A 16,363-nucleotide genomic window follows, 5' to 3' on the forward strand; every position below is an offset into this window, starting at 1 on the left:
TTTGATTTCTATCTTTCCTTATTAATGTATTGGTAAGATATCAGGTTGCAGCATACTGCTGTACACTACACGGGACATTTTAAAATACTCATTATATGCAACTCATGATTTCTTCAGCTTGCAGCTACAAATGCTAGCTTACTCAGTCCATAAATGTCCAATTGCATCTGACAATTCTTATCTTCACTCCAGTGATTCAGTTAATATATCTGCTGAACTGAGGTCATGCAGTCTCTCTAGAATTTTATTCATTGAATTTGTAATACACTAAAAAAACCAAACTCACTAGTAGATTATCACACTAAATCTAGCTATTTATGTGTATATATATGCACAATATATAACCATTTACTCAGCTCTTTTGCAGTAAGTAAATGAACTATTTCTTTACATTGTGCGGAATAATGGTGGGTATAGGATTTAAAAACTAAGAGGAAGCTGCTGGTTTTTAGATGTTAGACAAAAATCCGCAAGGATATTTGAAACAGATCAAGTCCATACTTTGCGTATCCCAAATCCTGTACTACCTTGGGTCTGCATTCTGCCTCTTTGTAGGTTCATATTTGTTTGATGATGTTCCACTCTGGAAGTGCACAGTCTTTCAGGAGGCACAAGTTGTACCTTTATTGATGTTGGATGTTCTAATTACTTCGATCTTTCTTCTGTATTTTTATTTGGTGAAGAATTTTGACAAACTGTGTTTACTCTCTTCTTATGCATGCTCTCTGAAATAATGACCCAGTAAGTGGCATAGTGAATGAGATGTAGAGAGAAACTTAAAAAGATGGGTAAATGAAGTATTAATTTGAAGATATATTTTTATTATAACCATGGTTTTTAAAAAAAATTATTTTACTGAGATCTGACTTAAAACTGTTTTGCTATCTTGCAGATGTATTATTTCTTGTTTATAAAATGCCAGTGCTAAAAAAGTTCCATTTTGCTGTATAAGGCCATGTCATTGTTTTATAAGGCTTTATGAAAGATCAGTGAGTTTGACTAATCACATTATTTATTGTGCTTTCTAAAGTTTTTGCTGCCAAAGGAGTACTTCAGTGATGATTTAAATCAAGAACAAAATTCCAGTGGTGAAAGTCGATTGGTCGATGACTTCAACCCTTAGATGCTGTATAGATCCTGTAAAGGAAATAAATTTTTGAAATATTTTTACTAGTTTTTAGTTTTTTCAAATTATAATCTTGTTTGGTTTGAGACGTCAAGAGAAAAGATGTTACATGAATTTGTTTTGGAATAATTCTAAATGAAAAATTTGCAATGATGAAAACTGCAGGGGGAAGGGTGGGGGGAAAAAAAAAAAGAAGAAATATTTTTAATCCTTTCTGAATCCTTTCCAGAACTATACAGAAGTTTTTGTGCTGCTTTAGTGCTCCGCTTTCACAGAAATGAACTCAAAAGAGGTAACCTTTGTGATTTCTTAAGCTTCTGATAGAAGTTACCGTTTAATAAAATAAAAGGGGTTTTTTTGCTATAAGTGTTGGAGAAAAGTAAACTTGCAGAAGAAATCTGTAGGCTTTACTCCACGTTGTACTTGAGCATACCCATCAGAGCAATGATGTCTTTAAATGGTGTTGGGCTAGAGGAAAAATTCAGCAAGTGATGTAAGTTGATTCAGAATGAGTTTGTGTTTACTATGATTTCATAGAGACATCTTGATTTCTAGAGGATTGATCCTAAAAGGAAATATGTTTCACTTTGTACAGTAGGGCAAATTGTGCAGTAGCTCTTAGAATGGTTACTGAAGGCAGTCTGTTGACCAAAAAGAGTTGCACTGGCAGTTTACTTTTATTTAGACTATCTAGATTATATGTGATCCATGTGCCCCTGGCTATGAAGAGCAAACAAATTATAGTTAACAATTTGCGCTGCCAATAACAAAATATTTAGTAGGTTCCTTGTGTGCAGTATAAAGTGCCTAGCTGAGATGATAGGGGATTTATCTTCCTTAAGATTTTCTGTCCTAACTTCCAGATCACCCACACCATGGTGAAAGCACTATGCATTTAAATATTTGTTGTAATGATCTGTAAATCTCAAGTTTTTGCTTCTTGAAAGTTTCATTTGCTGTAGAGTTTAGATGAACAGAGTAATTAACTTAAAATTATCCAGCAATACTATATCTGAATGTTGGGGTTCTGGAGAGAAGATTATTTTGCCCTTCTGAGTATTGAAAATTCCAGTGTAGCAAGGTTCTGAATACAAATTTTATTTCCAAAAAAACCGCACCAAAATAGATCTTTTTGTGTTTATGTTTTGACCATAATGCTTCTTTATCAATGATTACTCTATGTAATCTTATAGTATGATTATCAACCTTACATGTTCTGTTGAAGGAAAATTGCATGTCTTTGAATAGTGATGATTTTCATGATCACAACCCACCCTTAAGGCTTCAGAAGTTCTGCTTTGAAAAGTGCAACTGCACGTATTCAGAGTTCCTACTAAAATCTCTCCCAGCTTTATTTTGACTTCAGAGCATCTTTGCTTTGCCTTTTTTTTTCCCCTCTTGCTCAGCCATATTTCTATTTATATTTGATATGTATTCTTCCCATGCTGGTCTTTTTTTGATTGTGTCTTGTTACTAACAGGTTTCTATCATGGCTGTATCCACGGTGGCTGTGGAACCTGCTCAGTTGTGATGTTTTCCCCCAGAACTGCATTTTATCTTATATTTTCTTTCAACAGATACATGTACCTGTTCAATGGAGAAAAAAACCCTGCAACTTCCAAAACAGGATTTACCTCCTGGTACTTGTTTTGAACAGTTATTCTAAGATTATTTGGGGGCTGATGGCTGCAGATAACTGTGCCACAGCACTTGAAAGTGAAACAGCGAAGTAAAGTAGCTCCATTGGACTGTAGAGATAACAGGAGGAACACAGAGGTTCCTAAATCCTTAGGTATGGACGAGGAATAAATGACATGGGATTGTGAAGGACTGGGGCTCCTCTAAAAGTAAATTATCAGAAAAAGGATAGCATCCTGTGGAGTTAGCTTTCAACTAACTCTGTTTTACTATCTGTGTTATCAATGATACTGTCAGAACGAGAGAGTTTTAGTTATTCCTTTGGAAGTTATAGTAATCTTTCTTAAATGTATATTTATTTCTTTCTTGTAACTAGTCATATCCCATACATGAAGACAGGCTTTTGGCAATGAAAGAGAAATTTCACTTACCCGTTAATTTTTATTTTTGGAAAGGAACAACTTAATCCAGATGATCTGAATGGTATTTCATGTTCACCAGCAACTTCTTTTTTTTGACATGCAGTATTTTTGTGCTGCTTTTCTCTCTAGCAAGCCCAAATAGTTGGAGTTGAACCTATAGTCTTCTTTCTTCTTAGCCTTTAATATTTGTGGTTATGAGTCAACCTGATATTCTTATTTCCCAAGAGTCTGGTAGAGTAATACCGTTTTGTGATTGATCTGCAGCTTTGCAGAATGTAGCATTGCCCTGATGTCATTGATGCATTTTTTTGTAATGACCTCAGAGTATTCTTGTCTGTGGTACACCCCTGAAAAAAAAACAAAACAAAACAAAAAAACACAAAAAAACCCCCACAAAAGCAAACAAACATTTTGTCTGCCCTGTCCCAGTCCACTTTTAAGGGAATTAGTCAATGCATAGGCTCTTTGCCAGTAAGCTCCACCTTAGTCAGTTAGCCAAGGAACTTTTGAAAGGAAGTAGATTTAGTTTGCAAGATGCTTAACCCACCTACTACCGCTAACTCATACTGATCTTGGAGAAACTCTTTGTCCAGTTAGTGTATTTTATCTCTGTGAGAAAAACAACTGTCCTGTAAGGGTATATTTTCTTTTAATCATTGCATTTGCAAAAATAAAATGAAGACAGGGATGTGTTCTCTGTCCTTGAAGTCAAACAGCACTATCATATCACATCCACCTGCCTATAGAGTGGATAGAGGGATAGTCCAACTGTTTCTGCAGAAGCTTACCAAACTTCCAGGAATGGTGGTGCTCAGTAGGTTCGTGTAACAAACTATTCCAGAGTGTTTTATCTGAGACATCATTTTTCCTCTTCATCAGCCTATATATTCTACTGCAAATTCAGTGGTTTATTTCTTGTCTGTTGTAGATATAGAGTATATTTTGCAGGTAACTATGAACAAAACACTTTTGATTTTCTCAAATATGTAATAATTATCCATGTGAAGCTAAAGCACTTCGTGTGTCCAAAAAAAAAAAAAAAGCTGTTTTCTGTGAAGAAAAATGGAGCATCCCCAAAAGTCAGTTGTTGTTTTCATTCTAGTTATGTACCTTCCTACCAGCTAACTTCCAAACATATCATGAGATGCACCTTCTTTAATGATGGCACTCCAAGATTATTCCTTGCTCTTTAATGCCCAGTAGGAATGCACTAGGAAGCAAAGACTGAATTAGTTTAGGTTAGAAATAACATTTAGGAGTTAAAAAGTGTGCAGTGAATTTGTAAGGAATTTCAGATTCGTTTGTCAGAGGCGTCCTAGAAGAGTAAGGCCCTGCATATTTCATCTGCTCATCTTAACATTTTCCCTTGACTGAATGCAGTTACTTCAACATTGACTTTTACAATAATCAGATCAGGAACTCCAGGGTCATTTTGAAGAAGTATTTTCAATGATTGGAATTAAGAGATTTCAATAACAACAAGTTTCACTACTAAGAAATTACCCTGCAGTGATAGTACCAAACTTTTCTGCTTCCTATGGTGCATTCAGAGGTCAGCTGCATTGCGGTGAGAATACAGAAGTCTGTCTGACAGAATAATAGGAAAACTGCAACCTTATAAATTGTCACAAAAGAAGTAAAAATTGATGTCTTAAGAAAATGGGATTGCTTTTTTGCTCAGATATAAGGATAAGAGAACAGGTTATATTTCTGGATATCTTTGAGAGTAAGAGAGTAAAAGCCCTGCAGGATCTACAGTCACAGAAAGTAGTGTTTTTGTTGGAATTGCCACAACGTGATAGGTTGAAGGTGAACTATTTCTGCATTCTCCTTCACATTTGGAAAAATTGTTTTCACCTGTGCTGTAATTCTAAGATTATTTTTAAGTGGAAGAACCCATAAAGCTATAAATTCAGGAACAAGAATATTGATGAAAACCTTAACTTCGAATACTACAGTACTTTGTATTTAGGAGGAAAATGCTCATGTCATTCACCTAAATACCTTGATAATATTCTCTTTGCTCCTTTGTTTCTCTCCTGTTTGCTTCCTACAAGATAACTATCATGGAACCTACTGTCAAGGAATTACATACATAAATATATATTTATATTTACGTAATTGTAGATCACTTCATACATTTTTTCTTTCCAGCAGAAATTATTATTCACATTATTTATTGCAATAAACAAAAACATATTTTGCAAAATGAATTCAGCATAATCTCAAGTATGTTTCTGCTGCTTAGTATTTTATATTGCTTGCTATTTCAGAGAATCATTTAAAAATATATATTACTTGGAAGCATCACGTAGGCTACTTCAAGCTTATAGTAAACAACATTCATACCTTTATAACTTACGAAGCTGCTGAAGGCTGTAGAAATTAGAAGTATTTCTAGATGATTAGGCAATATGCAAAAAAGAAAATGAAATGATCTATCCTTGCTTCATTATGTATGTTCTTAGAATGACTAGACACAATTTGAAGAAATTTGAACATATGTATGTAAATGTTCCTTTTAATTTCTGACACTCTCTTAACCTTCTGAGTCTTCCTTCTGCCTGGCTACCCTATAAAATACATTTTCAAGAAAGCCAGAAAATGTAGCAACATCTGCCCTTCAGTAGCAGATGAGGATTCACTTAGGATTTGTATCTGTCCGTATGCACTACCATTAATATCTGGTGCAAGTTACCTTTTCTATTGCAGTGGAATTCAGGAATGCCTGTATTCTTAGTGTCGGTGAATTCAAAGCTGTGAGGAACTGTTAAAATAATATAGACTGGCTTCCTGCATAACGTGGCTGAGGAATTCTTGAATTTCATTTTAAATGTTGGGTTTTGCTACATATTACTTTCTGATTAAAAAGTCAGCATTTAAAAATCTTCTTACCACATAGGTACATTCAGAGTGTGATTTATTGCCTTCAGAATATTTTCTTTCCTGTGGTAAATACGAAAATGCGAAGTTCATAGTGGACAGCAGAGTTTACTGTTTGAACCTTTTTTTTTTTTTTTTTTTTTATGGAGAGCATAATTGTAAGTGTTGGCTTACAAGCAAGTAATTCAATTTTTGTTGCATTTTCCTTTATTTCTAATCGTATATTTGTTTTAAACAAATAGACAACCCTCCCAATTCCACTACTCCCTATCAAACAGAAACAACCAACCATAAACCCTCACTCCTCCCCCCACTCCGCGGTCCCAAGTAATGTTCCCTCTAACCCTGTTTAACGTCTGCGTACACTGCTTCATACTCTTCAGATCTGAATTTGTCTCACTCTTTATTTGACTGACTAATCCAAATTCTTTTCTCCTTTTTTTTTTTTAATTTTCTTTATTTTTTTATTTTTTATTTTTTAAGGAGCGATGAGAGAAAGTGGATACTTTGGTGTTTTCAGCTGGTGAATAATTCATTTTTCTACCTATTCTGAACATGAGTGGTGATAAGGCAACAGCTTAACAGCTTTTTCTTAACTCTAGTATTCTCTATTTCCCCATTTTCCTGGAAATTAGCAGTACCAATCCCTTTAAATGGAGAGCAGTGATATTTTTTACAATCAGCAGTGTCTATATACCATCTATGTATATGACTTCTTTATACATAACACATTTGCATTATTCTAAGCAGCTGAGACTTTTTCACTTTCACACAAGTTTTCCACACTTTCAGCTGATTTACTCTAGCTTCTCTCATTGTGAGCAAGTAATTTTCTGATGCTTTTTTGATGAAGGTAAGTATATTAACCTTCTCTTTAGTTAGATTTTTCTGGTATCAGCCGATCTTTTAATTCACCTCTGAATCTTCCTTTTTTTTTTGTCTTTGTTTTTAACGTACATTTCAGAGTAAATGTAGTATTCCAGCACTGGTGGCATCAGTGTTAACATAGAAATAATGCAAAACATCAACTATTTAAATATTCCTTTACTTTTGTAAGGATCCAATTAGCTCATTTAGCAATAGCTTTGCACTGTGTTGACAGTTTCTTATCCACCTTCAGAATAACTTTTTTTCCAGTTCCTCATCCTGTAAATGTGGCTTGCATTCCCTTTGAATGGATTTATGACTTTTCATTTTTCTTTGTTTAAAAATTTGTCTTGTGCGAATGAAGCCACCTAACCATTTGAAACAGATTATTCTGTAGAATGCTTGCCTCGGTCCACCAATTTTTGCATGCTCTGCAAGTTTTGTCAGCAATTGCTTAGTATTTTCTTCCAGATCATGAAAAATGATACTGACAACTGAAGAGGTAGATACTAGCTAGCCTGTATTATAAATACTGATTTAATAGACAATCCTCATTTTGTAGTAGGAGTGTATAATATATTTACAAAAGTTGTAACTAATGAATTATTTTAAAAGAAATTCTGATAATTTCTGTGTGAGCTATTGTATTTAATACTGTCCCTCCCTCAGTGAAAATGTGAGAGATGTTGAAACAAGCCAAATGCTTTGCAATTTTTTAAAGTATTGTATGTTATCCAATTTTCTTCTCCCAAGAACAACTGTAAAGTTTGTAGACAAAGTGCTCTAAATACAATCCTCTATTTCCCTAAAAACAAACTTTTGGGAAAGATGAGCAAAACACATTTCACAATCCTTTTTCTTAATAGAAGGATATATATTATATATTATTATTAATATCAATGTTCATTTGCATCTTTAGAGATCAGGCTTGGGAAGTTGAACAAGCTCAAAATTATGAGGATGATGATGACAATGCAGGAACCTGTCTAGCTCAGTTGCACAGAAGGATTGTGAGACCAAGGACTGTGCTGTGGTCAGCCTTCATAAGTTTTCTTAGGTCTCTATTTTATAAACTCTTAGACAAGACCCTTGGTAATGTCGAAGGTTGAAATCACTGGTGGAAAAGACCTGATTTTGTTTCTCAGTCGCAACTTTTTCTCTCAGTAATCTTTGTCTGACAACTAATACAGCGACTTGTCCACGTTCTTATGTTAAAGAGTTGTCCATTCTTAATTGCGCAGCTAAAACTTGTGGAGAAAAAGGTTTACATAGAAAACATTACTGTAATATTTTAATATTTCTTCTCAGTGATGGACTGTAATAGAAAATCTCATTTCTTCAGTCACCCCAGTTGAAACAGGAAGTAACTTTCTCTGAACCATATATTTTCTGATGGTTTTCAAGCTTGTTACTTTTCTGACTGCATTGAGTCTTCTTAGTAAACAGATGTTGGTAAATCAACCAGATAGTGGAATTCAGTTTTTTTCAGTTACACAGGGAGTAATACTTAACTATTTACCTAGAAGGTTTACCCTAAACTACTTTTTTTCTCCTTAAAGCCTACGTCATGTAGATACCATAGTAATATAGAGGACCATCTTATTATTACATGCAAAATGGCTTCTTTCTACTCTTTTTTTTTTTTTGGTGTTTGAGTACCTGAAAAATTGGAGGTCTTCTACAATATGTAGGGATAATTATACTTTCTTGTTAGAACTAGTGTTTGGGATACTCACTCAAATGACCATTTCTGAATGTATATTTTTTGTGCTTACAAAATAGATCAAATGTATTAGCAGCAGGAAGGGGAATATTCTTTATCAAACTGCACATGAAGGAGCAGCCTTATTAATTCATTTGTAATTAACAAAACTCTGCTAATTGAATAAACATAAAACAAAAGTTATTGCGAAATGTTGTACATCCCTTGGGCATTTACAACATGAAGTGATATGCATTCACAGAAATTTTTTTCTGCAAGGAAATGAGTTGAAATTAAATACAAAACATCGTTTTCTGTAGATATTGTGTAAAAATAATTTCAATCTGTTTAAGCCGATTTCATGCTGTAGGCCACAAATTTATCTACCTATACTCAGTATCCCAACCCTCAATGTGCGGACACGTGTCTCACTAGTAATTTACACTCGTTCTTCTCTTTAGAAAACTACGTTCAGTGGATCTGCAAACAAAAGTAGTTGCTATTATTCTCATGCACCTGGAATTGCCTCCACTCAGCTTCCCATCTCAACCTGAAACTTTTCTCAGATTGCCAAATTTGAGAATTGCTTAGAATGTGTTCCACACACTTTTCTCATTTGTTTTCTTTATCCTTGACACTTCCAATTCTCTTCTCCCTTTGAAAATGTTATCTTTTGCAGCATTTGGTGAAACTTTATTCTAATTTTCTCCCCACCTCCCTGCTAAATTCCACAACATGTTTCAGCACAATGTCTTTCATGCTGCAAGATGGCTGGGGACTTTCTATCTGTTCCTGAAGATCTTTCTCTCTGCACTGTTTTTATATTGATGACTTTTTTTTTACCCATCCCCTGCAACTATAGGTCTTCGTATTCATCACTTCTTTTCATAGTTCAGGTTTGCTGTCCCTGAATGCAAATTCCTTTCTGTTGCTGATTGTAACCTCTCAATCATTTTAATGTTTCTCTTAGTAAATTCTATTATTTCTGTTCATTATCTCTTCTCTATATTTGAGTTTATTCCACAGCTTTACTTTAATTGCGTCTGCTTTTGCCTTTACTACATCTTCAACACTCACTTAAGTCTCCTTTAATAAAAACAAATTTAGTGAGCACAGGTTTTTTTTTTTTTTTTTTTGCCTTTCCAGTGGCTGTAATCTCATGGGATCACATTTGCACAAAGATAGGAAAATGGCTAGCTGAGGATGCAGATTTTTTTTCCGCTTCTTTACTTTTCATTCCTCTCTTCCTACTCAGCCGCCGCCCTTCTCCAGTTTGCTCCTGTGCTTTCTGCTCCAGCACAAAAGGTGCTTCATAGAACCATAGAATAGCCTGGGTTAAAAAAGACCACAATGATCATCTAGTTTCAACTCCTTGCAATGTTTGCATCCCTTTTCTACTGTTCCAATAGGAACTGGCTTGGTTGCAGAAGGATATTTTCACCTAATGCTAGACCAGGTCAGGAAACGTGAATGCACCCCTTATTTATGGTATTACAGTTTGTGGCAAAACCTGGCTCAGAGTCTAGATGGAAGGGGAACTTTCTAAAATATTGCGTAATTACTACTGTAATTAATCTTTGCTAAACTAGTAAATGCGTGTGAAGTTCACGTCAGTTCTTTGTTAATTTTACCTATGTGAGCATTACAAAACTAATTTAGTGATCCTTTTTAGAAGTGGGACCTGAATAGTATATTTTCTAGATAAGACAGGGATTTCTCTGCTTCATATCTGTGTACTACCAACCATGTTTTTAAACGGGATAGAATACTAAATGGCAGTAACATGTAAAAAATGGAATTACAAGTATTTGACTACATTCATAAATGGCATAATGGTGCAGCTTTATTATTAAGCTGTCCTTAAGAAATTTAGTTGTGCTGACAATAAATAGAAATGATTGTTTAGTAAATGAAAATCTATTTGCATAAAATGGGCCAATGGTATGTGACCAGCTGCTAAGTAGGTGTGAAATCTAATCTCAAAGTTCTGGATTGGAGATGGGATTGGCTCTTGCCAAAGGTTTTCATATTACAGCACTCCAATACGTAGAGATTTTGGAATCAGGAGATGTTTGGAGATCTGAAAACTGCGGCAGAATTTATTCATTTTTGTCTTACATGTTTTTTTATTTAAGAAGAAGGTAGTGATATTCATTGAAAAAACCCAATGATTTCTTTTAAATGCAAATAAAAGTAAAATGATAAAGCTTGGCTTTACAAGGGAAATATTGCTTCATGGGTGGCATTTCTGAAATAACTATTTCATTGTTATTTTATAACAGATATTGGAGATAATTCAGTGCAAAAGAAATAATTCAAAACTATTGTGACCTTAATAGCATGTCTCTACTTAATCAACAGAAATGCAAAGGATCCTTGTCTTCCCAAAAACTTACTGTACCTTATTGCTGCTGGGGCTCAACTCAGACATGTCTAAGCGCTGCCTCTGTTCTGGAAAATAATGCCAACCCTTATAATAACAAAACTTTTGGAATGGCAAGACCAAGCATTTTTCGGCAAGATTCTTGGTTAGAAGAAAGGTTCTATAAGTTACCTGAAACACCATGTTATGGAATATCCAACCCTATGTTTTCTCAGAAGGCTATCAAAACTTACAAGGCTTATGTCTACCTATCTCCATGTTACGCTGTGGAACAAGAAGGTAAGAAATCTTTTCTTTCACATGTCATTTTTAAAACAGGAGGAAATTCAACAATTCACCACTTGCCCACTTTTTTTTTTTTTTTTACAAGTCTAACATTTTTATTTTTCTATGTTAATTAATAGTTCTGTGTGACTGATGAGCTTCTTTAGAATCTTTTCAAAGTTTCAGCATAATACATATATGTATGTACTTGTTTGTAAATTACATACTCTCATAGAAGTATTGAGGGGAAAAATATTGGAGAAGTCTTTTATATTTTTTACAACAACCCACCAATTTCTGTAAAAAGCAGATCAAGTGAGTAAAAAAATTTAATTATACAGAGGGCACACTGAAAGTAATGCCTCCTATTTATTTCCATGGAAATTAAAATATGTTCTAAGGGAACAATAACACCAGTAGACTAAACTGTTGGCTACAAAACATTATTTTTCAATGTAGTCACCACCGTTAGCAGAGTATGAGCTGACTGAGATGCTCTTCATTTCATGGTGAGACAGTTGTGCGTGGCTATCTGGAATGTGGCTTGTCTTTCACATCGCTGTCGCAACTGCTGAAACGCATCATGCACCACTTCACCATGCTTACATCCACTGTTTGATTTCCATAAATATTCAGCAAGTGTAAGTGAATGTCAGCAGGTGCCATTTTTCTGCATGACAGAATTCAGTGACTCACCTTTGCTTTGTATATACTTCCATGTCAGACATCGTTTTTCACACTGCCCCTCTATTCTGCCGTCTGTCAAACAACAACATGTCACATAATGTTGGTATGAAGGTTCAACCTCTTCAGCAATACTACCTGCATCTGCCTCTGATGTTGTGAGCCAACACAATAAAATAGGAGGCTTTACTTGCAGAACAGCCTTCATTTAAAGTCACAATTTTCATCAAAATAACGTATTTTCAGCTAGCACTTTTTTTATATTGAATATAACCTTCATCTTTTCATCTCTGTCCTCACTTTCCTTCCAAAGTAGAAGGAAAAGGAGGAAGATGTGAAGTGAATTGTGTCTGTTCTGTGACGTTTATGTAATATTGTGTGAAAGGCTCTGGTTTGGGCTCACTTTATTTGATTCTGTGATGAGGAAGGAAACTTCACTTTTTGTGAAGCATGGTGGTTGGTTGTTGTGTGTGTGTGTGTGTGTGTTTGTGTGTGTGTGTGTAAAACCCTAAACTCTCCATTAAAAGGGGACATATTTCCCACACATTTTTGCATTCATTTTTACTTTGAAGGTTGTAGCTTTGTGTGTTGTGAAGAGCAGCGTTGTAATGGGCATACGTAAAATATTTCCAGTTTTTTCAGGCCTAGCCAGCTGATAAGTTTAACTGTCACTGGTTCTACTTGAGGTACAATAAATCTCATGCAGGTCTATAAAGAGCTGCTCTGAAGGAAAATATCTGTACATCTAATTTTTTCTTTTACATTTGAACTGCTCAGCATTGAGTAAACTGCTTTTGGCAAAAATAGCTTCAAGCTCTACTCCTTTGGCCTTGTCAAGTATTTATTTAGAGATAAACAGATGAAACCACTAAGCACTGCAAGTTATAAACCAAATCCAGCTTCCTGACATCTTTAACCTTTAGACTTTTATCTGTGTTCTATATAGGCTACCCAAGTCTTGCAGTATGATGCAATCTGCTAAATTCTGAGGGGGAAGAAAAGATCTCCTTTGCATTTTGATAAGAAAGTTGAGAAAGTCTGCTTAGTGGTTCTGATGCCTTAGAAAACAGTTTCTACATTCAAATGTGTTGTTTACTCTTCAAATTCCTATTAAGATGGGAATTTTTGTAGATTTCATCTCATTTTGAGTGCTCTGAATCAGCCAGTTTCTCAGTAAATGTCCTTCTAGATATTTAAATAATACTAAATTTATTTATCTAAATTTGTATGTTTAAACATCTAGGGCCAAATCACAATTAATAGGAAAAGATGTTTGAAACTGGTACTGGGATGTGTAGAGAAATATGTAAGAGAACATTTTGTGGAAAAAAAGTGATACGGTACTTGCACTGACTCATTTCATTAGCTTAAGTGGAAGCCCAGCGAAGAGAGGCTAGGTGGTACCCAGTAACGAATTGAAGTATGTGTTGATAACTAGTTATCTCTAGGCACAAGCAAAAATCAGATTGCTCCTACAGAGAAAAGATGACTAGGGAAGAGATGTTTCTACGTGGAGAATCCCCGAAGAACAAATACATGGAGGAAAAAACTTTGAAGTTTCTATTTTTATTAATGCTTACTTTCTCCCATTTTTGGTACTCCATTCCTTGACTTATTAATACAGACATTCCTTTAATTATCTCCTCTAGTGTGTCTTTATTTTTGTACTGGCAAAAGTGCAACATGGATAGCATTACCTCTCCTCTGCCTTAGTTAAATTCTGGTTCACTAAAACTCAGTGGGCTATCCAGCTCACAGAGATTTCATTTCCACCCCCAAAGAGTGCCTTCAGAAATTTTAGATTACAGTTGCCAAAGTGAGCAGGGTTACTGGATTGCACCTCTTTCAATATTGTCTTCATTTGAGAACTATTTTGTCTGGGGTAGAAAGATATGGTAGCATGAGTTTAACTATAGTAGCACACTGTAGTAAACTTCCATGCTCAGCACGAAATCTCTGTTTGCACATATTGTAGTCTTGAGCTACTAAAGTGATCTCAGGAAAGGTCAGAGTCTTCTTTAATAAATAAGACCTTCTGAGTGCATTTGCTCTCCTAGTTGATTCAGTGGATTCAATGCAATTATTAATCAGAGAAGGACTGGTACAGCATGTATGAGTAATCTCATATTCTTTGCTGTGTTTATAGAACTGCCCAAGTTCATTATACAAACATTTCTCTGAAATAATCAGTACTGTGACTTTCAGAACCTCCAGCACTCGCCTTTTTATTTATTTATTTATTTATTTATATACATTTATGAAATTAGATCTCCTGAACCTTCCATGGTATCATCAGAAACGAGTAATGCATTAGCATTGTTCTTTTTTTTTAACTGCATAAATAGAGGTAAGCTGATTTATTCATTTCAGTTCCTGGTATTTGCAGTCTTTCACAGTGCTTTTCTCCACATTAAGTATTTTTGAAGACACTGTTGTTTTTTCCTAACTGTAAGTGGTAAAGAAAAGTGTCCCAGGCATGTAATTTCAATAGTATCTTCTTCCCTTATGACTCATAACTGCTGAAATCAACACAACTTGGGAGGTGCTTGAGAGCTTCAGTACCTCTTTAATGTTTCCAAATAGTAACATCTGTGCATCTTTATGACTTCATGCTCTGTTTTAGAGTTAGTCTAAGCCAGTGTTTCTGAGTGTTAAATTATACTTTTAGAAAGTCCCTGTGCATTGTAAGGGAATTATCATTATTGAATATTTCATTGAGCAGAACAGCAACAACAATGTAAAACCAGATGTGGTTTTATCTGAACTATACATTGTGTTTAGAAAATGTATTCTAAGGTAACTGTTAAGTCTTTTCTTTTTCCTGAAGTCACCTGCAGACTCTTCCTTTTACTTTCTTCCCTAATTTAGAGGCATTAATGACTCTGGCTTTGAACACCTCTGGTCCTTATTGCAGACCCATTTGTTTTAGCCTGCTATCTAGCAGAATGGCTGGCTGAGGGGAAGAGAGAAGCAGAGGTTGAGAAAACAGAGAGATGAAGACAAGTTTGGCTTGAAGTCATTCAGTGAAAAAAATACAGTGGATTCACTGAACAATAATGACTTAAAACACCACTGCTTTGGAGAATAGCTAAGAGGAAATCCGTGTCTGGGGAAGATTCCAACCATTCTGTTTATGTGTATTGTAAACATGTTTTGTATAGGGGCTATATAAGAGAAATATCCTAAATAACTATTACACATAGTCTTGATGGAACTTCTGTCATCACCTAACACTGTATCCTTTGCACTGTTGTCATCATGACTGATCTTTGAACAAACAGTGCAATGAGCAACTTTTCAGAAATATCATGAATTTGCAGTCTGGCAAGGCTGCTGGTGTTTGTATTCTAGACAAACAGCAGTTACACTAGATCAGTTTCTGGAATCCTTTCAAAGTAATTATTTTTCTGGTGGAACTCCATCAACATCTTCCTCTACATCTTTATATAGCATAATCAAAGACTTGTGGCATCTAGGTATAGCAAATAAATGAGCTATCTTTCAAAGCTCAAAGCACTAAGAAAACTGTGAAGTATGAAATGAAAGTGCCAAAATGTGAGGAAGATGTTGCAAACTTGCATGCGAAGAAGAAAGACTATGTCAGCTGAAAAAGCCATGCTATTAGCACTGATATTGTCTTCTCATAAAAGATATGTACCTCGCATTTAGAACAGTAGTTCTTCATGCTGAGGAATTTGAAAGATGTACTATAAAGCCTTTCTGTGTACTTGACATATATAGAAATCTTGAAAGTTTTATGCCAAGCAGATAATTTTTCTGCTTGGGTTCTATATTTGAAATTAACATTTTCTGTGGAATGATCTCTGTCTACAGAGGAGCTAATGATATGTTAATAGAGAGAAGAACAAAAAGACCCTAAGTTGTACAAATCGGAGGAGAAGGAGATGAGGGTAGTTCTAAGGCAAACATTATGTAGTTTGTAAAAATGCATAACTGTATTGAACACAAAAATAGGAAAATGCCAAAAATACAGAGAAGGCCAAAAATATGAGCTCGCTTAAATTGCTTCATGGAGTATGTGAATTTACTTAGTGCTGAAACAGAGCAATCCGTTATAGCTCTCCTAAATCAACACGCACATTTTAAATGCAGAAGAGGAATGATTTCTGAAATCAAAGTGGTAAATCATAAAGTATGAAAAGATCCGTGGGAATCTGCACTTCTATGTAGGTGCATCTCAAGATGTGAGCACTATTCCTCTGGGTTTGGCACTCCACCTACTGGAGATCCATGATTTGGTGGTAAATTTTGCTCTCATACTTGAGTGTAGGAAGACTGCAGGGGAATGTCGCCGAGCTAATTGCAGTGAGCTGTTACTGCGTAGAAGCTGCATATGCTGCATTTTATCTGCTGCAGAGAGGTGAGAAGGGCTC

The 16,363-nt window shown here is 35.1% G+C and overlaps 1 protein-coding gene across 2 annotated transcripts in view; it reads left to right on the forward strand.

The window, feature by feature from the left end:
* Positions 1-16,363, forward strand: part of IQCM (IQ motif containing M) — a 167,736-nt gene that overhangs the window by 60,007 nt on the left and 91,366 nt on the right. The window contains exons 3-4 of one of the 2 annotated variants that reach the window (XM_052690228.1): positions 1,356-1,418; positions 11,000-11,300. In XM_052690228.1, coding sequence (XP_052546188.1) covers positions 1,404-1,418; positions 11,000-11,300 — 316 coding nt within the window. In that variant the 5' untranslated portion in view covers positions 1,356-1,403. The remainder of the gene's footprint in view (positions 1-1,355; positions 1,419-10,999; positions 11,301-16,363) is intronic. The other variant, XM_052690229.1, reaches the window with a different exon arrangement.

This window comes from Tympanuchus pallidicinctus, unplaced genomic scaffold (genome assembly GCF_026119805.1).
Source record: "Tympanuchus pallidicinctus isolate F22 unplaced genomic scaffold, pur_lepc_1.0 scaffold26, whole genome shotgun sequence".
NCBI classification, from domain to species: Eukaryota; Metazoa; Chordata; class Aves; order Galliformes; family Phasianidae; genus Tympanuchus; species Tympanuchus pallidicinctus.